Genomic DNA, 25735 nt, shown 5'->3' on the forward strand with positions numbered 1-25735 from the left:
CATCTAGTCCAACCCCCCTGCTAGAGCAGGGACATCTTAGAGCAGGTTGCACAGGAACGCGTCCAGGCGGGTTTGGAACGTCTCCAGAGTTGGAGACTCCACCACCTCTCTGGGCAGCCTGTTCCAGTGCTCTGCCACCCTCAAAGTAAAGTTCCTCCTCATGTTTAGGTGGAACTTCCTATGCTCAAGTTTGTGCCCGTTACCTCTTGTCCTGTCCCCGGGCACCACTGAAAAGAGCCTGGCCCCATCCTCCTGACACCCACCCTTTAAGTATTTATAAGTGTTGATAAGATCCCCCCTCAGCCGTCTTTTTTCCCGACTGAAGAACCCAAATCCCTCAGCCTTTCTTCATAAGAGAGGTGTTCGAGTCCCCTAATTATCTTGATAGCTCTCTGCTGCACCCTTTCCAGCAGTTCCCTGTCCCTCTTGAACCGGGGAGCCCAGAACTGGACACAGTACTCCAGGTGCGGCCTCACCAAGGCAGAGTAGAGGGGGAGGATGACCTCCCTCGACCTGCTGGTCACACTCTTCTTGATGCTCCCCAGGATGCCATTGGCCTTTTTGGCCACAAGGGCACATTGCTGCCTCATGGTCATCCTGTTGTCCACCAGGACTCCCAGGTCTCTTTCCACTGAGCTGCTCTCCAGCAGGTCAGCCCCCAACCTGGACTGGTGCAGGGGGTTATTCCTCCCCAGGTGCAGCACCCTACACTTGCCCTTATTGAATTTCATAAGGTTCCTCTCTGCCCAACTCTCCATCCCGTCCAGGTCTCTCTGTATGGCGGCACAGCCTTCTGGTGTGTCAGCCACCCCCAGCTTTGTGTCATCAGTGAACTTGCTGAGGGTGCACTCTATCCCCTCGTCCAGGTCATTGATGAATGTGTTGAAGAGGACTGGACCCAGTACTGAGCCCTGGGGAACACCACTCGTCACTGACCTCCAACTAGGCTCTGTAAGCAGTCTAGTTTATCACTTTATAGTGATGTTTTGTCCGTTAGGTGCAGGTTTTTAAATTACTGTCTATTTCAAATGAACACAGATTCTAATTGGTGGGTATAAATATCATTATGTATAAAACCAAGGCCCAAAACATAATAAAATATGCAAACTGCTAGACTTCATCACCAAACAAAAATACAGCTAAGTAAGAATTTCCTAGAGATCCCTCCAGAGGCCAGAACAAAATTCTGGGGCAGAGCTGGGACTTGAACCGCAGCCAGCCCCATAAGCTACGCACCGTCCCTTCCCTCTGCTCCTTGTCCCCCCATCTCCACGTAGCTGCTTCAGATCTCCAGAGTCCTGATAGAAGAAACATCCTTCTCTGTGAGCAATGCCAGTATCATAACAAAACTGTTGTGCGTTACACATCACACGGTTTTCTAGTTGTAAATTACCCACTGAATAAACCAACATTGTCTTGAAAGGATTTTTCCCTCTCCAAATTGCCACCTCTTTGGAAAGACACTACATTTTCAAGGGAAGCTGAAGCTTCGTGAATAATTTTGAATTCATTTTGCCTCCTTTTACAGATCAACTTTTAAAAGATTTTTTTGGTTTTGGTTGAAACCTTGAACAATAACTTTCCGCAGCAATCTCTATTATTATTTTTTAAACATCAGTACTTTTAGCCTCCAACTTTGCAATGCAGTTCTTTTATATGGCATTTAGATTTTGAGATATTTAGTTGGTGGAAAAATGGGAAACACTGAAAGAAAGAGCTAATTAATGTTTCCTCAGCCTATCTGAAGTAAGCTATTGTGTTAGATTTTTGCCACGTTTGTAATTTATGCCTGTTAAACCTTTGTTTTATCATCTATTACTGACTTCTAGTCTTCTGTTTGCACTTACTATCTGTAACAAGCATTTCATTTTATACGGAGAAAAAATGATTTCAGTTACTTTTACTGTACCCGAAAAGGAGAATGGGATTTGCAAATGATAAATGGGGAAGTTGACTAGCTAACTAATAAAGATTTGTCTTAATCAAGTATGATTTGTCAGAACAGGAGCGCACTGGGGTCAGGGCACACGCAATGAATAATACAGCATTCACTGGAGAAAAGGACCAGGCAAAAGGCCTCATAAATATGCTGCGATTACCCATTGCTAATTCGTATTCAAAGAATGAGTTGCACTGAAGGCAGCTTCGAGGTTGCTGAGCTGTTCACCTGCTTTGTGGGTTTTCTGATGTTTAAGAAAGTTTTATATATATATATATATACGCTGTTTTCAGAATGCTTTATTTCTGTACAGACACTTTTTGGTCGAAGATTTTAAGCATTATTTATTAATCATCGTCTAGGTTAGTTTTATTTTTCTAATGTCTGGACACTGTTTTATTTCTATTTTTTATTGTTTAAATATGAATGTGAATACAGCAGGAGATAGTTCCATTCACATTTAAAATGAATTGCTGAACAGTGCGAGAAAGGTTAAAACACTCTTTAGCTCCGTGGAAGTATTAAAGATCAAAGAAGCAGAGACTTTTTGCCTGTGTTGCCAGCTTCCCCGACTTTCTACCCCATCTGTGGTTTCAGGATAAACCTGGTGCCTCAGGATGCTGGGGGAAACCTGAACAAACCCAAATGTCATTTTATTTGGCTCTGGCTTTGTTTTCATTTGTTGACATTGCTTTTTGGTTCAAAGAGACATTGCTCAGTCGAAGGGTAGGCTCTTCTCATAGATTTTCTGATGTCCAGAAGCTGAGATACTGCCAAGAACCTTGTTCCTATTGAGAAGCTTTATTCTTCAAGACCCATTTACATAAATGGGTCATGAAGAATCAGTCTAAAAAACTATATAAAATTGTTCCACTGCTTACAGATATAACTAGCCGACTTTGTTCTTCATCTTTGTTCTGTTTAAATGTCATATGCTGTGGTTTTGTGTAGTTAAATAAGTTTGAAGAAAATCTCTTGCTCCACACTTCAATTTTAAAACATATTTCAACATTTCAAAGTGTTTTCTTCTCTTTTGAAAACCTAATGTAACTTTGTTTTCTGGTTGGCTGGTAGTCTGTCTCCTCTGTTTTGTACTCAACTCTGTGTCTTGAAATGCATGTATTGCTTTAAGAGTAAATGAGCTATAGAGGTAGGGCCAACTTTACAAGCCTCAAGCCGCTGAATGCAGGAGGCTAAGTTGCCAACTCTCTGCCTACACATTTTACGTCTTTGAAATAACCAGTACCGCAGGGCCCAAAGTAATTATTTACACTGCTTTGAGTTTAGAGCAAACTTGGTAGATGGTGGAGCGTTTTTGATTAAATTATGACTATGAATCCAGCCTTAGTTAGACGAACCAAAGATCACTGTTGTGTTATCTCAATGCTGTTCGGAGTCATAGGTTTAATTAAGTGATGGTTTGTGGCTCAAGTTTTAGAGGGTATGTTTCTGCAACTTAATTTAGATGCAATCGGGATTGTTAATACTCTCCCCTCCTAAATTGCGTTCAGAACAGTTCAAGATTGGAAGTACGGTAGTGAAGCAGCAACCGTTCCCTGCACCAAGCTCAGAGCGAGCAGGGACTTCTTCCGTCCTGACAGCGCTTAAAGTAGAAGGAAAACAAGATACTGAGGGTTGGTTCCCAACTTCACTTACATAAGTGATTGAAATGGGGGTAGCAAGTTGTTTACTTATTGATGCACTAAGCAAGGATTTCTTTTGCCTTAGAGCTTTTTTGAAGGAAGGCGGGGGGGTGGGGGTGGTAAAAAACAATGCGAAGGAAGGAATTTGGAGTGGATGAGCATTGCCGAGCTGGTGCATGGCTAGAACAGTGGCTGGACTTCAATGTAGACAAGTGTTCAGGAGAATCAAAGTCTGCCACCTCCTGTGAATGTTGCTGGGAGGATGTTAGTGAGGGAGCTCAGATAGATGGGCGATGGGAGTAGACAGAAAAAAATGCATCAGTTAGTGAGAGATGAGTAGTTTTATACCAGCAGATTGATGTAAGTTAGGTTTTCAGAGAAGGTATGAAACCTTAGAAAAAGAAAAGGCTACGGTAGGTGAAGTTACTAGGTCTTTCATATATCATCTTTCTCCTTTCTTTTTCCTATTTTCTTCTCATTCTTCTGCTTTTTTTTTTTTCCTGGGGAAGGACAGAATAGGCCTGGACCATGGGAGGTGTTGGTTATGAAACGTTCCCAGTTTGTTCTTAAAGGTGTGTGGCATCTTCCTCAAATATCTTTTCTTCCTTATTTTGAACAAAGCTCAAAGCCTGAATTCTGCTTAGGTGTTCCGGATGTTGTTCTCTCTGCTGTCCGTGACCTCGGGATCAATGCCGCCTTTTACTATTGGCCAATGAAAATAATTTCATGAACATCCATTATAACTTTTATGGACCTTTTTCATGTGAAAAATGGTTGTATTTTAAGTTTGGTGGACATCTTGGACTTTGGAGGATTGGGAGGTATTTTTAGAGGGTTTTTTTGCTTTCACAGTAACACTGGGCAACTTCTTTTATCCTCTCTTGCAACTGAACTTCTGACAGCTCTGGAAGTGTTGGATGTCCTCAGTGTATGCTGTTGACTGCCAGTACTCTTTCTACCAGTACGGCGTTTGCTTCTGCCGACTGCTGAAGAGGCCAGCTAGTCTCTACAGCATGTAGCTAATTTTTATTTTATTGTGTTAAGTGACCACTTAACAGCATGCAGATCAACTTCTCTGTGGCAGATTCTTGGGGCATTTGAGCACCAACTCTCAGTTTCACTGTTTTGTTAATGCTCTCCGTTGACTTATAGCCATTATATTATCCTTCATTTATCTGTATTAACCTGTACTTGTCGTTTAATAACTTTAATGATCTAAATCCTTCTGTCTCTAATTATATTGGCTGTTTAATGTAAATATATGTCAACTGCAAATTTGTAAATTTATAGGACTTTTGCCTGTGTCCCTACACTTAAAGATATGTCATCACTTTCTTTATTAACTTTCTGCTGTCAGAAGTATAAAGCATTTGACTCAACCTTGAATTCTTCTAACTCCTGCAACATATCTTTTCCAAGTTTGTAAATCTACGTGCTGTCACCTCTGAACAGCTAACATTTAACATTTTCTAGCATTTTTTCCAGAAACTGCTGTTGCTGATTTATCTCTTTTAGTCTCCTAAAATCTAAACTTTTAACCTGTCCAAAACGGAGTTGCTTCTGGAAAAAAAAGTGTCCCAGCCTTGAATATGTTTACTGAGTTTCTGTCTCCTTTAGTATAGTTCTTCTCCAAAAATCTTCCATAAGCTTTTGCTACATCTTCAGAGCATGAGACATCTCTGTGCAAAGACATCACAGAAGTGCGCTCCCCAAGTGGCGTTAGTCACTAGGCAAGGTGAGGATCTCAGGGTGGAAGTGTTCTCCGTTCCTACTCTGATCCCTTCTCTCATAACACACAGTGGTTTTTTGAGTTTATTTCATGATTCTGTAGGTCAGCCGTCTTGATTTTTAACATGATCTTCTGCTTTTCCCAGTGTAAATTAGTTTCTCTTTTCCCACCAATAATTACATAGCTCAGATGCATGCATTGCACCTATGATGAGATTGGGCAAATCATAGTTCCAGGCGTCCTCGCCATGATTCGGTTGGTTTTAAGCTTTTTTTACGTTTTAAAACGTATTAGAATATCTTCTGCCTCTTATGAAATGTATTTATATATATATATATACACACACAGGATACACTTAGAGAGGAAAAGAGCTGTGTCAGCCATGCTGGATTATTTTATTATTCATATGAAAAGGAGAATGAGGGCTCTGTCTTCAAAATTCATAAAATACATGTTTATTTATCTAAAAGCCTGGAGAGGCTCATTCTGTATCATTCCTGTCTCTTGAGTAAATATATTAGTCATTCTTAAGGAAAAAAGTATTATTGACTTGAGTGATTAGAAAAAGCTCTTTCAAAATCAGTTTAGCTAATAAAGTAAATTAATGCTTAAATAGCTGGAGGCAAAAAAAGGAAAAGAAACACCAGTCAAGCACAACTTATTTTGCGTCCTTGATATGTGTGTAGGTATTAGAAATCAAGCTTTGTGGAACATGTATTAAATAATCATGATTTGTACACATAAATAAACACTGCATATAGATTACAGACAAATTCCAAAGTAAGGATATATTAGGAGTGTAAAGCATTGCTAGCAGTGATCCTTATCTTTTGGGTTTATCTCAGTATTAAAGTTGAAAACCTTGTGCCAATTTTTGCACACCTGAAGGGGGTAGTTGGGTTTGCATTTGTTGCTTTTTGGGGAGTTTATTTTTTCTTCAGTTGGGGAAAGCGTCTTCTAGTTTCTTCTAATTAGGTTCAGTATTTTAGGATAAGAGCTGTTATATTTTTTTACATAACACGGTCTCATTGAACCAGGCACCATTTGTGTTGGACCCACAACATAGCATTATGGAAGTGTTCAGCACTGAAGAGGCTGGTTTCCCATACCTTGTTCAAACACCTTTAAGGTAGAATACATTTAGAGCTGTGAATTTTAGCATTCACCCTTTAAGGCTGATGCTTGTTAATATTAAGTTATGTACTTTTTCAGACTTTTTTTTTCTGTTCACCACAGCATTGTTTAAGACTGAGATAATTGCTATATCGAATATTCCTGCCCTCTGTCAGTACATAGATAATGACGATGTAAATGCATTCACCCTTCTGCTTCTCATAGTTTAGCTGTAATTTTAGAACATAATTTTATGCATCTCTCTGGGAATTTCGATTAGAAGAGGCAGCACCATGCAGTCTTTTGTAGGACTTGGGACTGCGCTGGACTAAACGTTGTCCGTACATACCGACTAAAAGGTAATCCCCAAATAATTGATGTTGTTAAGATTCTGTGGAAATAACACCATTACTGGCAACATGCGACACCCTTCATTTTGTGTATTAGTCTTAATTCATGCATCTGCGCTACAGTATATCTTAGAAACTTGACCTTTTCACATAACTGTAGTAGCATCGTCGATGATTTGCATTATAAGTAGTCTGGAAAGATCTATACAGCACTGTTGCACTAAGAGCATGAATCTGCCACATAGATGAAGGTTTTAACTGGCAGGAAAACATCAGAGTTGTGGGAAAACTTGAAAAATTATAGCAAGTGGGTAGCAATGTTATCAAGCTTGTAATTAGTTGTGCTGTGGGCTAATGTTACCTTTTTTCCCCAGTCCTGGGCACATTCAGTTGCCAACCAAGTGAGGAGATGTCTTCATGTCATTTATAAGTCTGTATTTTCTTTATTTATTAATATTTTTGTTTGACTGTCTTGACCTTCCAGCTAAAAATCAAGTTTTACTGTCATCAGTGAATTTTCTGAGTAGAGCAAAGATATGAAGAGGATCTGTGGATAAAGATGTCAATTTATGTTTGCAAACTTATTGTGAGATTATGTTACCTCCGTTATGTCTCTTTGTTCAACTTATGTTGTTATTTTAGCCCAAAAAAGGCCAAAGATCATCAACTAAAGTGCATGTAGAGTAAAGTTGCTCCTGTAAAATTGATGATCCGTCCAATTATTTATCTATAGAGGCTGCTGGGAAGAAACGCAACTATCTCAGTTCTCAGACCCCTCTGCTAGGTTGAACTTCATGGCTGAAGGTTTAATCCCTAAGTGTCATATCAACAATTCATTCTGTGATATTCTGGCTGACATGCTCTCCTTCCTTATTTATTGATGTCTTCAGTCATCGACAATGAGAGGAAAATACACTATTCGTCAAAGTGACGGTGTTTTACCCTCACTTACAGTTGATGCTGCTGTCACATTGATGGTTGGAAAATAAACTCAATCATTATAAAAAGCTAAGAGTGTGAACTTGCCAGTGACAGGAAGAAGATGAAAAAAAAAACCCACAGTAACTTGCTTAAAATTGGTGTAATAAAAATAGAACTGTTTCCTATAAAGATATTTTTGAGCTTTGTGAAATACCAAGCCATTTCAGCCATTTACTTTATAGTTATTCCTTTGAAGGAAAATCTGCTCCCTGCACTCCTTTATGTCTGTGTAAACATACATGTAATTTTTAGCAATAAATATTTGTCATCATTCCACCTCGTGCTACTTGGTTAGTAATTTGTTGATTTTTTTTCCTCTCTATTTTTAAGGGATTTTGCTTTGTTTTTTTCTCCCCCAGATTACATTGAATGCATGTATCGCTTTGTGTATTACAATATTTTGAGTGCTTTGATGAGGAATAAGCTCAGTATAGTTTCATCCAGTAAGTCCTTTGACATGCAAACACAGGCAAAGCTCTCTTGAATTGCTTTCTTAGGCTACCATTTGTATAGCTGTACTGCACCTTACAGCATTTTAACTCAATAACCACATATCTTACCACATTTCACCTTTGGGAGGCATTGTATATACAGCTAAAAGTAAAGAGCAGCAAGCCAAGAGGGACAAGATAGCATAATGAGGATGTCAATTTGTGGTCAGATATCTGAGGAAATATTTATCTTACTTGTACCGTACTTGGCAAGAGATAGAGAAATATATGTGTAATGAATTTCCTTAGACTTTATCTGGCAGAGTGTGTACCTTGTGTTAAATAGATTTAGAGAAAAAAAAAATCCCTTGTCTCAAACTTTTAAAGTCTGGGTGATCTACTTTGGATTGTTTCCTGAAAATGGACTGTATCTATTAAAAAAAATAAGAATAGTCCTGTTTGCTCTACTAACATATTGGTGAATTTTTAATGATTGCTTTTCTTGAGGTTCCCCAAAAAATGTCATTTTGAGATCCCACTCATTCCTCAGAACAAAAACAAAAGCAAGGCATGATTTTTGTTGTTTATGAAAAAAGTCATGATTTTGTTGTTTTGCTCAGTTTTGGTGCATATCTCTGGCAGGCTAGCTGAGTAGCCTAAATGAATGTGCACAGAAATGCTGGTTCTCTCACACGTGCTGTGTGTCCTGAGGCAAGCTGCAGCTGCTACAGCTGCTTGGGTCTGTTTCCCCATCTGTAAAATGGGAATGATTTAACTTATTTTTCTCCTTCAGGGAAATACAGAGAGAGTTTCTTAGTGTTTCTATAGAGCTTTGAAGATTAAAATCTCTTCTCTATACTTGCTGCTAATATTTCAGTGTAAGAGGAACATTTGACTGAAGCTGTTTGAAGAGTACAGTTTTGACGGCTTGTGTTGTCTTTGTACCCTATCTTGTGGCCTCTCCACTCTAATTTTGCAACCTTTGGTTCAGCGTAAGCTGTGAAGCAAACAACTCCTGTGTAAACAAATGGCGATGGCAATAGATTAATGTATATGTCTGCTGTTAAAAACATCGGGAGATCCATTGCGGTGTGTCTCTGAGCTTGCCAGAAATAGCCCGTGATGGAGCAAAATAGACACCAGTAACTGGGCTTAGCCAGAAATAGCTTTTATTTAAACATCAGTGGTAAATGCTGAGAGGCATTGAAAGTGGATTTCTTCTCATATGACTTCTCAGTGGCTTTAGAGGTGTAAGGATGGATGGTGTTTTAGCAAAGGCTTCCCGACTTCCATTCTAAGACAAGGAGCGGGCTTGAGGAGCGTGTGGGAAGTATGAACACCCAGTACTTAGAGCAAGTCTGAAGGTCTTTTTGCCTTTGTTTCACAGGCCAAAGGTCAGCCTCAATTCCCAGGGCCTAAACAACCTCAAGAGATTGCAGGGGGACAGCTTCTGGTTTGGTTGTTACTTCTTCAGTTTTACATTCCTTGAAAAACTTAAAATTTACTATAATGATGTCTTCCTCTTTGCAGTTAGGAGGAGTGATTAGGCTGCCACATGTATTAAATGCTGTTGTTACAATCTAACCTGGCATTTTGAGGCCTTACAGTCACAAGCTATATTTTTCATAATTTACATTTTGATTTTTTAATGCAGAGCAGATTGGACAGGAGATGCTGGAAAACCTCAGCCATGACAGAGAGAAGATCCAGCGTGCTCGGGAAAGGGTAAGTTTGATAATCAGTAATTGCTGGTCTCGGATTTTATGTTTTGGGCAAGTTCTCTGTGTGTGCAAAAATAATCCGGCATATTCATCAGTTTTATATAAATCATCTGCTATCATGAGATATAATCACCATGTGCAGCGGAGCACTTACAAAGTGTCTTATATGGGCCCAATCCTGCAAAGCCTCTCCTACAGGGAGTCATCTTGAAGTCACCAAACCCACTGTTGGAAGCCAGCTTTGTGTCACTAATATCATAGTTAACTCAATTTTCTGTCCTTTGTTATAGTGTCCATTGCAGTGACTTCTTGGATTCTCAGTGAAAAGAAAGTTCATTATCATGACTTAGCTCCTAATAGTTGATCAACCGTACTCTTTGTAGCTGCAAATGCTAATAATTGGCCCCTTAGCAGTTCTGTGTGAAAGAACAGGTAGTGGTTTGTTACACAGCTGCTCTGTCACTGCAGCCAAGATAACATATCTGTGTCGTTTTTTGGCTTATATTGCATCCATAGGGATCAACTCCACTCTGTAGAGTTAATGAAAATGCCCAGATGCCCACCCCCTCCAACGCATACAACTTCTCTGAACTTCAGTCTAGGAAATTTGCCTCCCTGGTCCTGAGTTCTGCTCACAGAACCAAGAGTGACTGCGTCAGTGGTTTTCTGTCCATGATACATTGATCACATACTTTCCTGAGTGTCCAAATTTGCCAAAGCTAAGTCCTTCTACAGGCCTCTATCTGAGCAATGCCATTTAGGAAATCTGCTTTATCTGTCCCAGGGAGTTTCTTCACCTGGATAGCTTTGATTGGTAAAGCCTCATATGACAGCTTTAACAAGGCATTTTCTGTCAGCTGTACCAGTTGTTTTCTGAAGTCCTGAGCATTAGCTACTTTAAAACATTAAGTATAAGTAAATCATTAAATGTAACTAAGGATTGTGAGCATTGTGTTGTTCAGGCAACTTTCTTTGTGTCCTATTTCACCTCCACTCCTCACATCCCTAATGACTGCTGAGCCTGAGATGCTTTTCTGTTTCTAGCTGGACAAGTAAAACCTCCGCAATGGAGATGAATAACATGTTTCCCTTTCAGCTGATCCTAAAAATCCTCAGGAAAGAGGGAGTGTATTTCTGATAACTCCATACACATCATTCGTTGTGTAACTTCTTTTCTGTGCTTTCTGCCTGAAGAGCAAATTTCTTTGATAGCAAAACCTGTAAAGCTGGAAGGAGCAAGATTAAAAGTAAGGGTATTCTAGGAAAGTGTATCCCATCACAGTTCAGTGAAAGACCTCTTGCCATAAATGGAAGATCTCAAATTCCAAGTTTTTATCATATGCCACTTCAACTATTTTGTTTAGGGAATTCAGAAAAGTTCTCCATTGGAACCACATGAGTGCATCTGTCCCAGACATCTGTATACTCAGATGTACAGCCAGGAATGATCTTGGATAACTTGCAAGTTTCCATTTTGTGGAGATTTTTTAAAAACCAGGACAGAGGGTGCTCTGTCAAGACAAACTTGTCTTCTGAAAGTCAAACATCAGCTTGAGTATGATGATCAGTTCTTACCAGGTCGATGTTGTGAAAATTAGGCACGTTTTCTTATGAGCAAAATTTAAATGAGTTAGCGTTAGTCTCTATAGTTTGGTTAAATTTACACATGTGAGTTTTCCCGTCTGCAGAGTAAGACATTGGAATGAAGAAAATGCAAGATGTAGCTAATATCATTTTGAATAAATGAAGATGATGTGCAGTGCAAAATACGTGTGTAATAACAGTTGTGAAGAGGAATTACCTAAACTACTTTTTTCTTTTAAGCCAAAGAGAAGGGATAAAAGCTCTGTCACAAGAGTCAGGTAGGTTAAATGGAGTATAAAGGACTCTAAAAGATGCAGCATTTTTAGGAAAATCTCAAATTAAAGTGTGTCTAAGGCAGACAAGATGTCAACGTCAGCATCTTGTTCATCTTCCTTTCTCATTATTATTCTTAATAATATTTTTTAAAAGCTTTCTTAAACACTGGGTAGATTTGCCATTGCTGATATCAAAGCATCTTTCAAAATGTTTTCACTGCAGCAGTTCTGTGAAACAAGGAAGTGCCATCATATGCCATTTAACAGGTTTATATGTCACCAGTTCTTTGGCTTCTGCAGTGCACTGGTTCCGGTAAATGATGGAGAAACTACCATCTGTTATTTCAGTTTTAAATAAAAACAAACTTGCAGTTTGAAACTCTTTATGTTGTTTTTTCTGCCAATGCAGGAAGAAAAGGTGTTTTTTTAGTGTTCTCTTGGGAGGCAGCTAGAGATCTTCCAACTATGTGTGTACGTGTTTGTTTCTTTCTTAACATTTCTTATTTTTTGCTTATTTTGTGGGGTTTTTTATTATCATAAAAATATGAGGTCGTCTTGCTTAGAGGAGTTTGTCAAACCTCTAAGACTCGGCGTCCCCTTCCTAACTATCAGTACTGATTCTAGCTGTCAGGTAGAATCCTGCAGCAAGAGAGGGAAGTTAGGATCAAACATATAATGGTAAAAAGGAGAGAGCTACTTTTCTGTGAAAAGGGAGGAGAAGCCCCAAGTGTTAAATGCATCTTTATGAATAATAAAAGACCAATGTAAAGCATACATTTGTACTTCAGATTCCCTTCTAGCATAGATAAGAACTTGGCTTTTTAATGAGCCTTTTAAAAATTATTGTGACGTTTTTTCTTCTGTTGCTTGTGTCAAACTGGGCTAAGCTGCTTTTCTGGAGCTTGAATTGTCTAGATGAATCAGGAAAAAATGAGGGAATGGCCTCCCTGGAATATAAGGCTCATCTTTTTTCCATCATGGCATATAATTACAGAGATCTGAGCGTCAGTGCAAGCCTTCCCACTGAATATGATATTGCTAAGAGCAAGTCTTGGTTGGTGTTAGCCAGTCCCAGCTTCTATTTGGTATTTTCTTAATACCTTTTACAAGAACAAGGAGGAAATTTATGCAAAAAAGTTATGTGTCATTGATTGCAGTGACTGGTTTCACTAGTAAGCATTAAATCTGGTAGCAAATATTTACAGTATTAGGCTCCAGAATAGAAACTGGTTTTAATATTGCTGCTGTGCATGTATTCAAGCTATAATAGTGGTTTGTTATGGTGAAGGTGATTTGTTATTGGAAGACTGCCACTTTTCTTGGCAGTGTTACTGTTTTGATGGATTTATAACACAGGATGCATTTTTTCTTCTCCAACAAAGTTTCTTTAGTAAGAAGTCAATGAGTCAGGTAATCCTTTCAATCTGATTTGATAATGAAGAGGTAAATATTCAGCTTTCACAAGGAGCAGGATGTTTTTGTGTATGTACACACAGCTGTGTTTTGGGGCATGTTAGAAACAGTGGCCCCTGCTATTTCATAACTGACAGTCATTACATTATCATTTACAGTACATTTTGATGTCCCACTGGTTCCAAGATCTCTAAAGGGTCCAAAGATGTCTCTCCTCTAGCTACCAGTAGCAAAAGAAGCAACAGAAGAGTAACATGATTCTTCCTATACTCCATTTCTAAACTTCCTTTAGCGGAACATTAATAAACACAAAAATAGAGGGGAGGTTTTAATCCCTTTTAAAGAGCAATAGAAGCAATTGCTCTTTTTTAATATGAAGTTCATTTGCCTCATAACTTTTCTCTTCATCTCCTCAATTTCATTTTTTATTCAGTTGTGCTTTTACCTATTTTGCAAAATATTTGAGACCTGCAGAACAAGTCAGCTAATTAAGTTTAGCTGTAAGTGCAGGCTTCCTGTGTCCTAATAAATTACAAAAATGCTATTTTTAGTGAGTGAGTGATGCTTACATGCAAAAATGTATATTATACAGCTATGACTTATGTACTTACTATATACAGGCTGGTTCTCTTTAATATCTTTATCAATAATCTGGACAAGGGGATTGAGTGCACCCTCAGTAAGTTCCCAGAAGACACCAAGTTGGGCAGGAGTGTCGAGCTGCTTGAGGGTAGAAAGGCTTTGCAGAGGGATCGGGACAGGCCGCATCGATGGGCCAAGGCCAATGGTGTGAGGTTCAACAAGGCCAAGTGCTGGGTCCTGCACTTGGGTCACAGCAACCCCATGCAGCATCACAAGCTTGGGGAGGAGCGGCTGGAGAGCTGCCTGGCAGAGGGGGACCTGGGGGTGGTGGTTAACAGCCGGCTGAATATGAGCCAGCCGTGTGCCCAGGGGGCAAGAAGGCCAACAGCATCCTGGTCTGTATCCGGAGCAGTGTGGTGAGTAGGACTAGGGAAGCGATCGTCCTCCTGTACTCGGCACTGGTGAGGCCCCACCTTGAGTACTGTGTCCAGTTTTGGGCCCCTTGCCACAAAAAACACACTGAGGTGCTGGAGCGGGTCCAGAGAAGGGCAATGAAGCTGGTGAGGGGTCCAGAGCACAAGTCTTAAAAGGAGCAGCTGAGGGAGCTGGGGTTGTTCAGCCTGGATAAGAGTCCCCTCTCTGAGGGGAGACCTCATCGCTCTCTACAACTCCCTGAAAGGAGGCTGTAGCGAGGTGGGGGTCAGTCTTTTCCCAAGTAACAGGTGATAGGACAAGAGGACGCGGCCTCAAGTTGCTTCAGGGGAGGTTTAGACTGGATATTAGGAAAAATTTCTTCACTGAAAGGGTTATCAAGCATTGGAACAGGCTGCCCAGGGAAGTGGTAGAATCATCATCCCTGGAGGTATTTATGAAGACGGGTAGACGTGGTGCTTAGGGACATGGTTTAGTGATGGTTTCTGTCAGTGTTACGTTGATGGTTGGACTCAGTGATCTGAAAGGTCCCTTTCAACCTAGACAATTCTATGATTCTATACTGTTCACAAAGTATTTGAGCATCTATCCCAGTGGTGGCTGCTGTAAGGTGAATACAAGTTTTGTATGTAACGGGCAGTAGAGGCATATTTCTTTTACACAGAATTGGTAAAAGGACACTGTTTTGTATTTCTGCTTTTTCTTTAAACTACTGTCTTTGAAAAACACTGGAAGAAAGAAGTGTTTGTTTTTCTTTTCATAAAGCATCAAGAACACAGCGCATGGCTGTCTCTTCATCCCTTGATGCCCTCACTAATATACATAACCAATACACATGCGCAAATCAATGGGAATTATAGATACCGATTTATATAGCTTCTACCTGCAACCCTTTATTTTGAAAGCTTTTACTCTTTATGCTGGTTCACCTTTGTTGCCTCAATGTCTTATCTTCCGTGGGTTTCATCTTCATGTAAGTGAAAACCAGACGAAACATTTTTAAATTTCAGAGCTTTCGTGTCTGTTTTACGTGTGAGTTTGTCGTGAGCTAAATCTGAAGTTGATTGACTCAAATGACAGTAGAAACATCTGTCCTCTGTACAGAATGGAGTACATGTGCCTTTTGCCTTTAATGGGACTCTTTTCTCCCCAGCTTAGAGAAACAGATGCAAACCTGGGGAAGAGTTCCAGGATTTTGACGGGAATGTTGCGAAGGTAAGGCCAAGGTAGGGACACTTCTGCTCTTTCTTTCTTTCCTCTCTCCCTCCGTGCCTTTATTTTTAGTTTTAATTCAACCTCAGCATTTTGCTGACTTACCTGACTTTTTTTACACAGGCTGCTATGTAGAACACCTTCGAGTGAATGCTGGTAGTGAAGCAGGCATGGTTAGATAGAAGGTTTTATCACAGCTATGGAAAGAGTTTTCTGTAGCCTGAGGGATTAGTCTTTGCCCAGTCATTTCTCATCTTTGTTTCTTTGTATTTGTTGGGTGGGGGGTTGTATGTGTGTTCTAAAATTAAGTTTTTTGATTATGGTCTCCAGCCTTCCTTATTTTTGAGGGATTTCAGTGTTTTGAGGGTTTTTTTACCTGTTAGATTTTATGTGAGAAAGTTTGTAAATGTTTTGTGGCAGCGTAAAGTTACACGCAGAGAAAAGGTTAAGATGCTCAATTCTGTCTGAATAGACAGGGCAGGCACATCATCAGTGCCTGGTTTTAGCACGTTTCTTCCATGCTTTCAATGTTATGAGAATTGTCCCTGGGATCAAAGTGAGATGATAGAGAAGGGAAGAATTTGCAACATCCTAAAAAATCTATGTGGGACTGGAAGGAGGGAATTACCCAGTGATTACTAGCCACCGTAGATTTACATCGGTACCTTTCCAGACAGATTTTTTGAATTAGTGGCATCTCTGGATATGTGTTCTTTACACAGTGAAACAGCACCTGCGCTTCTCTGTCATGTCCATATTTCTGTATATATTCAGCTTCCTGAAGAAGAAGAGCATCCCTCTAATAGGTGGTGCTGGATGCTATGAAAACACAGTTTTAAAGGAGTTTAGAACATCCTCTGAAGTGTTCAGTATGAAATTACCCTTGCCATGGGCTTTTATGTCGGATATTTGCTTAACGCAATTTACTTATTAAAAAAAAAGAAGAGGAGGAGGTTTTAGCAGAGTTGTTTATTTGTCATTTGGCTTGGAAAATATCAAAACCAGAATTTAATAAGTTGCTCTGTAGTGCAAGCTTTACCTCTTCATAAGTCTGCTCAGAAAAATATCTTTGTTAGTTCCTTGTATACCCAGTTGACAAAGGTTAAAATGACTGAACCCCATGCCTTCATTCCACAGATTTCTTACAATTCTGACTCCAAACTGTAACATATAAAATTCTGTGATTAAGAGTAATATGTAAATGCCACAAGCTAAATTCAAAATCCATGGAGAAAGGAAGTGGCAATTGAAAGGGATGGTTCAGTGCCTGTAGACAATCAAAATAAACTATAAAAAAAATGAACGAGAGAAAAGACACAACCAAACCCAAGTCTCCCCAGGAAGGGCTCTGCGACATGAGCTGTAACGAATATTCTGCATATGTCTCCATTTTGTCAAATCTCATTAAAGGGGTTTCTTGCTTTATGTCAATTGAGCTGTCCAAAAATCATTCATCATTTTAGTGTAAAAAAAAATCATGCAGTTATTTAAATAATATCATATTAATGTTAAAGTTCAGCTGTCATTTAATAGTATGGCTTAATCAGACATAGCATTTAGGAAAAATAGTTTTTTCGGGCTTTACTTGGCTTTCAGGTTGGCAGATTCAAATAAGGATTTATGGGTTTCTAAACCAATGTATTCTTTCCATGTTTATGCTTGAGGTACCTCAGCCTTTTTTGCAGCACCCTGTAGTCTGTTATTTTCAATAAAATAAAGTATCTCCTCATATTGTGTTTGAATACATTTGCAAGTAATTTGGAGAAGCTGAAACAAAAACATATGCTGTAACCTTTGACTTTGTTTTGTGTTTGGGAATCACAGTTAGGAGTCCTAGTTTATAAGTGTTCCATAAACCAAATGAAAAATGTGATCTTTCTGAAATATACTTGGGCTCTTCTTTTCAGACAAAAGGATTATGTAGTCGAACACCAAGATGGCATGTTTCTGTGTGTCAGAAAGGCACCGGATTTCCTTTTTCTTTAACAAAAATGCTGACCTGAGTCACCTGTCTGGATGAAAGGCAGGTTAAGATTTAAGTTCAGTTCAGGTAAACGTGCCAAAAGAAATGCCTCAGCATAGATGCAACTTGCAGTAGAAGATTCTCAGGATGTTATTTAAAACCACGTAGTAGACGTAAAAGCAAGTAATTTGTTTATAACTGTTGGGTAGAAGGATCTAGCATTATCTCAGCCTCAGCATCATCCCAGTGTTGTTTAGTCACAAGAATTATCATAAAATACAGACCCCAAGAAATCAGCACTAAATAGATAAATACAACTGTAAGAAAAATAATTTGCACAGATTGGCAGTTGTGTCCTAATTTCTGCATACTTCAGTACATGCCACACAATGTTTCACTTGATTGCTGGAACCAATAAAGAACAGTGCTGGATAACTATTCTTCACATCATTATTATACGGAAAAGGTAATGTTAAACTGAACATTGCTCAACTTAGTTGCTGCTCCCACAGTATGTATTTGCTGATATGCTTGAAGTCATATGCCAGGCTAAGACCCTGTGCATCACATTAATGCCTAACTATTTCTATTTTTACCATCTGGGAAAGGTAAAGCAGCATCTCTCCTGAATCTGGCCAAATATATTAAGAGATTAGATATTTACATTCCTAGAGGGCTGCATTTCTCCCTTTGTATGACCTAAATTCCCTGGCCATGTATTTGTGCATAAAATGTTCTGGAGATGGGGAATAAAAGCAGGGACAGGTTTTGTAGGTGCCATAGCTCACTAAGGAAATCAGTGGCAGAAAAGGGACAGGTCTTCCTATCCCAGTGTGCTGCTCTAGCAACTTAAAGTAGCCAGCCTTACGTATTGGAATTTGTTATCTCCAGGTATTTGGGGTATTTGAGTTAGGAAATTTTTGTAGTAAATGTTTTTAAATATTCTCACTTTGAAATGACCTATACAGTCATAATATTCTTTTTTCTTTTTCTGTAAATAAACCTACTGAGCTTCCACTAAACTAGTATATTCCACTTATGGCATTGCATTACTAGGGTAATATCGGCATGTTGACAATGTTGAAACATTCATCATTTCCTTTTACATGTATCTGTAGCTCTAAACAGCCTAACATTTTATGACTCCTCTTTAGAACCGTGAGACTATAACAGAAGCTCAGTGTCATTTCAGTTACAGAATTTTCAAACAATAGGTTTTAACATAAGGAAATGTTCTCTTCTGTGGTCATTTGCGATACTGCTGTCTCGGACGTCTATCCCTTGGCCTCTACCCCAGTGTGAATTGGGGAGCACTCAGTAAGTCAGAAAGAAGCAGAAAAAGATATGTTCTGAAAGATCTTCAGTCTTTCCCCCATATCCTAAGCCAATAGCCTAGAAAAGCTTTTAAGAAAAGAATTTGGACAATCTCCAAGCCACAGACGGCCAAGTGGGAAACAAACAAACCTAAAAGTAACCAGATAAAAATTTCAATAGATTTGAATCTTTATCCATTTAGCAGATAAATTCTATCTAACCCCCTCCAAATTGCAGAAAAATATTTTAGAAAAACAGCTACTACCCTCCAGAACAATGTTTGGTTCCATCAGGAAATTTTTATGCCAAAAATTCTCTTTTAATCTTTAGATTTCAGTCTTCTGAGTTGTTATCAATGATGCTTTGAGAAGCTCATGAACACACCTGGTCTTATAAAAGACACTTTTAAATGTTGATGTCCCATACGGCAAACACACTGTCTCCAGCTGATGGAAATGAAGCAGTAAGTGTTCAGCTCTCGAGTGCCGAACGTAAGTTATACGGACATACGAACATAACATAAGTTATATGACTTGCCAACAGCTGCATGACCAATGTGACTACAATCAGAAACAGAGAATGCCGCCCTCTCTCTGCTAGTCATGGTCAAGCTTCTTCACTCTCCTTTCCAGGAAAGTTCTGGTAGTTCTGAATGCTTCCTGCATTACTTCTGGTCAAACTTCCTTGTACTTCTGAACTCTAGGGTAGTCCAGACCTTACAGTTATTTTACAACATGTCATAGAATCATAGGACAATTTATGTTGGAAGGGACCTCTAGAGCTCATCTGATCCAACCTCCTGCTCAAAGCAAGTCTAATTAGAACCGGTTGCTCAGAGACTTCTCCAGTCGTTTCGAACACATCCAAGGTTGGGTGGTCGTTTCGAACACCTCTTGTTTCAAACACCTCTCCAAGTGATCTGTTCCAGTAGCTGTTGAAATAAACAGTTTTTCCAGTGTCTAATTGAAATTTCACAGCATCCAAGTTGTGTCCATTGCCTGTGGTCCTAAGCAGAAGTGATTTAAAACATAAGCGTTTTAAAATTGGCCTTCAGAGTTCGGGCCTGGATTGCAGTCGTTCCTAGCAGTTCTTAAACAACTTCAGCAGTTCTGAAGAGGTCTCTGTGGTGATCAGACTGAGATGACATTCAGTATAGGGCAATTCTTTAAACAGGGTGTGGAGTGGTCTGCTTCCACCCTGGTGGGTGGCCATTCAGCAGTGGACGCACAAGAATTATTTTTTTATTTGCTTTCGCACACTCCTAGAGATGTGAAAAGTTAATTATCTCTGTTCTGCCTTCTCTCTCGACTACGAAACCCACATTTCCATATGCAGAATAGCAGCAGAGAGAGTGATGTCCCTGTTGAGGAAAACCAAAACAAACAGTGAGTGTTGTCGCTGTCTTTTTCCCCTATTTCCCTACCAGTCTCGGTTTCCATCATAACAAAATGGATTTTCTTCTGAGCTAAAGTCTGTCTCAGTATCAGTCATACTAGGCCATGACTGTTGAGTCTCTGCAGTTTTCTGGAGGAAGGTCTTTGTATCGCAGATACTGAGTGAAGTTTAATATACAGTTAGACTTGCCTTGTTTTCATGCTAATAGAGGAATTATTCTTTCCAGCAGGAATTTTGCATATTTGGTCTCAAGCCAAAGGAAATCGTTTCGGCAACTTTTTGGTACATATATTTCTATTTTTACTTCAAGATGTATTTCAACACTGAAAAATGATTGAATTGACAAATCCTTTAGCAACATGTCTGGTCCATGTTGAATATTTACAGCTGCAGCTGTTTCCTTCAGTAATTTAGACCTTGATTCAGGAACATATTTAAGCATATGGTTAACTTAAACCAGAGGAGCAATTCCCTTAACTTGAGGGAGACTGAATAAGGGGGGAGCGAGTGGCAGAATGATTCCGGGTCATCTCTTGGGGCAACATAGCTTTTATTGTGCTCCTTGCTCAAGGCCGATTACAGAGCAAGCCCTGTCCTTAATATTTCTGTTGTTAAATGTAAACCATAAAATACACATGGGGTGTTTCAGTGCTTGTTACTGTCAGTGTAAGAACTTTTTTTTTTTAAATTTCCTGACATTTAAGGATTAAATATATTTACTTGATTCTTATGTTTTTGTATGTGTTTGTGTTTTAATATGCAACTAATCTTTATCAGTTATGAAGAGTTGAATCTTTTCAGAAGGAAACTGTTAAGCTTTGTGGTACTGTTAATCACAAGATAGTCTTTGGATAAGGAACATACGGCTTGTTATTACAGATTAAACCTTGGCATTAATTAGTACCTGGTCATTCCTCATTTTGCCTTTAAAAAGAAACCTTGTTTCTTTGTTGAAGTGATGGACAAAACAGGTGGAAAACGTAAATGTAGTGTCAGCAAAATTCCCCAGGGAAAGCATTCTTCATCATTAGCAGTACAAGCAAAAACAGGAAACGTACATCTAGGTCTGAACGGCAAGAATTTTAAAATAGTATGGGACACTGTAGGTTCCCTGTTCTCAATTCAGGTATGATGTAATCTGATGTATGTAAAATGCATTTCTTATTTTTAATGATCAATTGAGAGCCATTTTATAAATCCTGCTCATCTTTCTTGGACAGTGTTCTGTGTGTTGTTTCCAAAACGCTTTTGAAAAATCTTACTCTGTTTTCATTCAGTGTTAGAAATACTTTTCAATTCGTGCATCAGAGAAAGTGCAGAAGTCTTTTGAGCTGCTGTATGGCCACCATAGCTACAGCAAGTAGTGTACATGGAGAATTCCAAGCCATATTCGGAAGGTACTGAATGCCTCACAGAACGGGACCAATTTCAACATTGCAAGCGTATAGCTGTGATTAGTTTAATGCCATCTTAGCCTTTGCAAACCTTCAGCTCCAACAGCCTAAGTCATACAGACTTAAGTTTACTTCAAACCTGGAAAAAAAAAGGAGCATCATGATTGAACTTTACATTTCAGTAGCTTAAGTGCATAGGCTAAGATACGTCAGTGTTTTAATCTCCTTGCACCTAGTCAGTCTTAGAAGGACATGTCCTTCACTCACCGAGATAGAGTATTTATATTGTAGCATTGTTTTATTTTTCAGGTTGTTGCAAAGCTTTATCCATGTGTCAAGTTGCCTACACGACATCCATTATGAGCAGGCCTCTCAGCATTCTTCAGACGATATTTCTAATTCTCTTTTTTCATTCCTTTTTAAACGTACAATGGCCTTTGTTCTGTCCTCTCCGTTCCCTTTTTTCTATCATCTGGAATTACTATCTCATTTGCCCCCCTTCCATCTACTTATGTCCAGCTGAACAGCTGGAAAGAACATTATCTAAAGCACAGTTGTGTTTCTGCAGGAAAGCAGGGTCCCAATGGATAATTATCCAAGCTAGTCCTATACTGCGTATAGCAAGAATGTAAAGCATCGTAATAGGTTAAATATCATGTAACGCTTTGTGATTGCTCTCTGTATTGAGATATGTTGACTACCATTAAGCAGCTAGAGCCTAAAAAGGTTCACAGTGTGTCATGAGTGAAACAAAAGGCGTTTCATAGTCAGCGTTGTCATGTCTGAACCACAATAGATGTCCCATGACATGCTTTCATGAGAAGGCATGTCTTATATCAGCATAATCAGCGCAGTACTTTCTTGCAGTAGTTACAAGTAGTTTCCAGTTGGATGAGTTCTCTCTGACATGATATTCAGGAATAGTGAAGGTAGTGGAAATATTTTGAATGCGGTGAGATTGTTTATGAGAAGCAGGGTAAAGTAGGGAACCTATTAGCAAAAGCTGACACTGGTAATTGCTCAAATAATTGGATACAACTCTTCAAAAATCAATGAAGTCAAACTCCTTAAGGCCAGTAGTAAATTAAGGATCATGTTGTTCTTGACACCACTCACAATATAACTGTCACAGAACAATATATACCAAATTTTACACATTCCATTTACTATGGAGTGTTTAAGCCATAAATTCCTAAATGTAATGTTTTCTGATCACAGATCTGCATGATATCTTGCTACATGGGTCATTTCATTTTAATCCACAAATTTGACAAAAGAGAAATAGAATCATCTTGGAAGTGATCACTGAAAAGTTCATCCCTTTGTGTTAAGGCAGGATTGACTGTCCCTGTTTCAATCCTGGCAGACAGTCTTCTGGCCTGCCCTGCAACGATGAACATTCCCCATCTCGTCAATCAAACTGTTCCAAGTTTCCCCTAATGTTTAGCCCAAACCTTTCTTCCTGAGGAGACAGAGAGCTTTTATGTGCTGGTGCATTTGAGGAGATTTCTGTGCTCTGTCACGGCCCATGGCTTCTACTGTGGAAAGAAATCTCTGCTGAACTTTTGAAGAATTAGAGAACATAAATAATAGTGTACAGAATTAAATTATAGTTTCTAGTTTTCATCAAGCCAAGCCTTTTGATGGGATTTGGGAATGTAAAAATGGAAAACTTGGATAGTGTTCTAATAGTCACATCCTGGAAGCTCAGCCTCTCCAAACAGTAGCTTCTTGCGTAGGTGTCACTGAGCATTGCAAATAGAGACACCAAAATTAAATCGTTCTCATGAGGTTGCATATATGGACTAAAACTAGACTGTATGCTCAGCTGAAGAATAGTAACATTTGAAACTCAAACGAGATCAACAAAATAAAGAGACTTAACTTTTTTCATGACATTTGTAAATGTTTTAAGAAAAAGGCAGTAATGTTGTCAAAAAAAATCAGAATTTTTAAATTATTTCTCCCACCCTTGCCCATAGACACACCAGCATTTTGGACAGATTTAGTATTTGGGAACAAATAGTGGAAAGGGGAATTGTTTTGCATAGTCTTCTGTCGCATCTCTGCAGAAGCTTTCTTAATCTTTATCAGGTAAAGAAGCTCTTTTGTGCATTCTGAGTATGATTTCAAGTAGCACTTGGAACTTTTTTTGCCACACTTGATTGAAATTCTCAGCTTTTAATAAAAGCAAAATTAATTCAGCTTTCCAGCACGATTCTGATCACACACCAAGGTATTTATCTTTAAGAAAACAATGAAGTCATCAAAGTGATTTAAAACTGCTGTGATACCAGAATCTTGTCCTTATTAGCTAATCTTTTAGATTAGACTATTGTCAATCTAGCTCATAGTAGCAGGTCAGAGTTTTGGCTGTGCTCAAGAGACATAAGAGATTAAGTGACTGACAACTGGAACAAAGGAAGATTTGGGGTTTGCTGAGTACAATTTTTGTTCAAGTCAGTCGCTCAAGTTCTGCCACAAAATCCAGGACTTGAACTTGTGGGTTATACTCACATGAGTAGTTTGCTTGTCCGTAGCAGTAATATTGAGTGAGGATCTCTTTTGGTTTGAGCAAAGTTTGTTGCGGGGGGCAGGGTGTTGTTTGTTGTTGTTGTAGTTTCAAAAAGAAGGCCATAAATAATGACTGTGAGAAATCAACAGCTAAGGAAAACCAGGACCAAAAATGAGAATTTATATCCTTGTGCAGCATGTAATTATGTTGTATTGGACCTTTAAAACTCTGCAGAAGGAATGTTCACACATCGCTAACCTGCTGACCATCTGTCTGAAGAATAACAAAGTCATGAATGAGAAAGTGTGGTCTTGCAATGAGATTGTTTAGTCTACTTGGTGATAGAAAGGATGAAAATTTGCTAATTTTGGCTGGCTCTTTAACTAATATGGAAGATTTGAACCTAATCAAGAAAGCAAAGAAAAGTCAGTGTGGAAATGGAGCAAAATGGGAAAGACAGAGGAAAAACAATTTTACCATAAACACTGAGATTTGTTCTCTACAACATTTGTGTCTCTCTAAAGTAATGCATTGAAAATCATTGACATTGTTTCAGAAATATCTAGAATAATATAAACAAGGGAGAGACTCTTGCAACCTGCTTGCTTCAGACAAACTGATAAATTTTCAGTGCTAAGGCTTCTTCAGTCTTATTATTAGGACTGTAAGTCAGATTTTTAAGTCATATTTTAAGACCAGTTTATTAATTGGGGTTTTTTTGAAGCCTTGAAAAATTAGTCAGTGAATTTGAATAGTCAGGAGCTATGATTTACTAGAATTGTAAGTGGTATTAGTGCTTTCCAGTTTAAAGACGTAGCAGAAGAGTTTTTAATTGACCTATATGCCTTCTGCAAATACTGATGTTTTTCCATGAGTGTTAACATGGCTTAGCTTGCAGGATCTCACTATGTAGCATTTATTACCTAAGAGCTTTTGTTTAGCTTGGACTTTGCTATATTAACTAAGCTGTAACTCAGAAGGTTTTTGTAACATTTGCAAGTTAGAGCAAAGTCTTCATCTTTTCTTATTTGGTAGATCTGCTGATAGTTTGATTGCAACACTAACGGATCATTTTTCTTCTTGAATAAAAATTGCTTCTTAAAATTAGTTTTGCACCAACTCCCTGCTTTCCTCCCGATACAAATGCTTCTGCAAGGGAAAAAAAGCACTTGCATGTTTCTATCGCTTTCTTATCGTGGCTGCAAATAATGTGTTTTGATAGGGAATTGTTCAAGAAACATGGTTCTAAGTGTGCCCAGTCTTGCCTAGATGTTGGGAAGCATATGGCCTATTTTATCCATGCCGAGAAACTTCCTTGCTGCTTTCTGTCACCGCTATATTTTTTCAAACGCAGTTTTCAGTGTGAATGGCGCACACGTGTTGATTGTGAAGGTAGCATTCTTTCAGTACAGCCCTAAGCTAATTACTCTTAGTGGCAGTGGGGCTTTGTACCTCATCTGTGAACAGCTATTTATACTACTGCACCAGTACAAAGCAATGTTTCACATTACCAGTTTACCAGACTATTACACCATTGTGTTTTAATCCACTGTAGGTGGATGGAGAATATGAGCCATCTGTTTTATTTAATGATATAATCAGTAAACAATGTATGCACTTTACACATTTGGTCATTAAAGATGCCCATATTGTTGGACCCTGTATTTACATTGTAAATTGGTGTATTCACACATCAGCTCGTTCTGGTTTAAAAGGCTTGCTGTGTTCATAAGATGGTACAAAGCAAGC

General features: G+C 38.9%; 1 protein-coding gene across 5 annotated transcripts in view; it reads left to right on the forward strand.

Annotated features, from left to right (window-relative positions):
- VTI1A (vesicle transport through interaction with t-SNAREs 1A) overlaps positions 1-25735 on the forward strand; it is a 290579-nt gene that overhangs the window by 157495 nt on the left and 107349 nt on the right. For 3 of the 5 annotated variants that reach the window (XM_074591124.1, XM_074591126.1, XM_074591125.1), the window contains 2 exons: positions 9841-9911; positions 15347-15408. In XM_074591124.1, the coding sequence (XP_074447225.1) occupies positions 9841-9911; positions 15347-15408 (133 nt within the window). Of the gene's footprint in view, positions 1-9840; positions 9912-15346; positions 15420-25735 lie in introns of all 5 variants that reach the window. The other 2 variants (XM_074591127.1, XM_074591128.1) reach the window with 1 other exon arrangement.

Source organism: Larus michahellis, chromosome 6 (genome assembly GCF_964199755.1).
Source record: "Larus michahellis chromosome 6, bLarMic1.1, whole genome shotgun sequence".
Lineage (NCBI taxonomy): Eukaryota > Metazoa > Chordata > Aves > Charadriiformes > Laridae > Larus > Larus michahellis.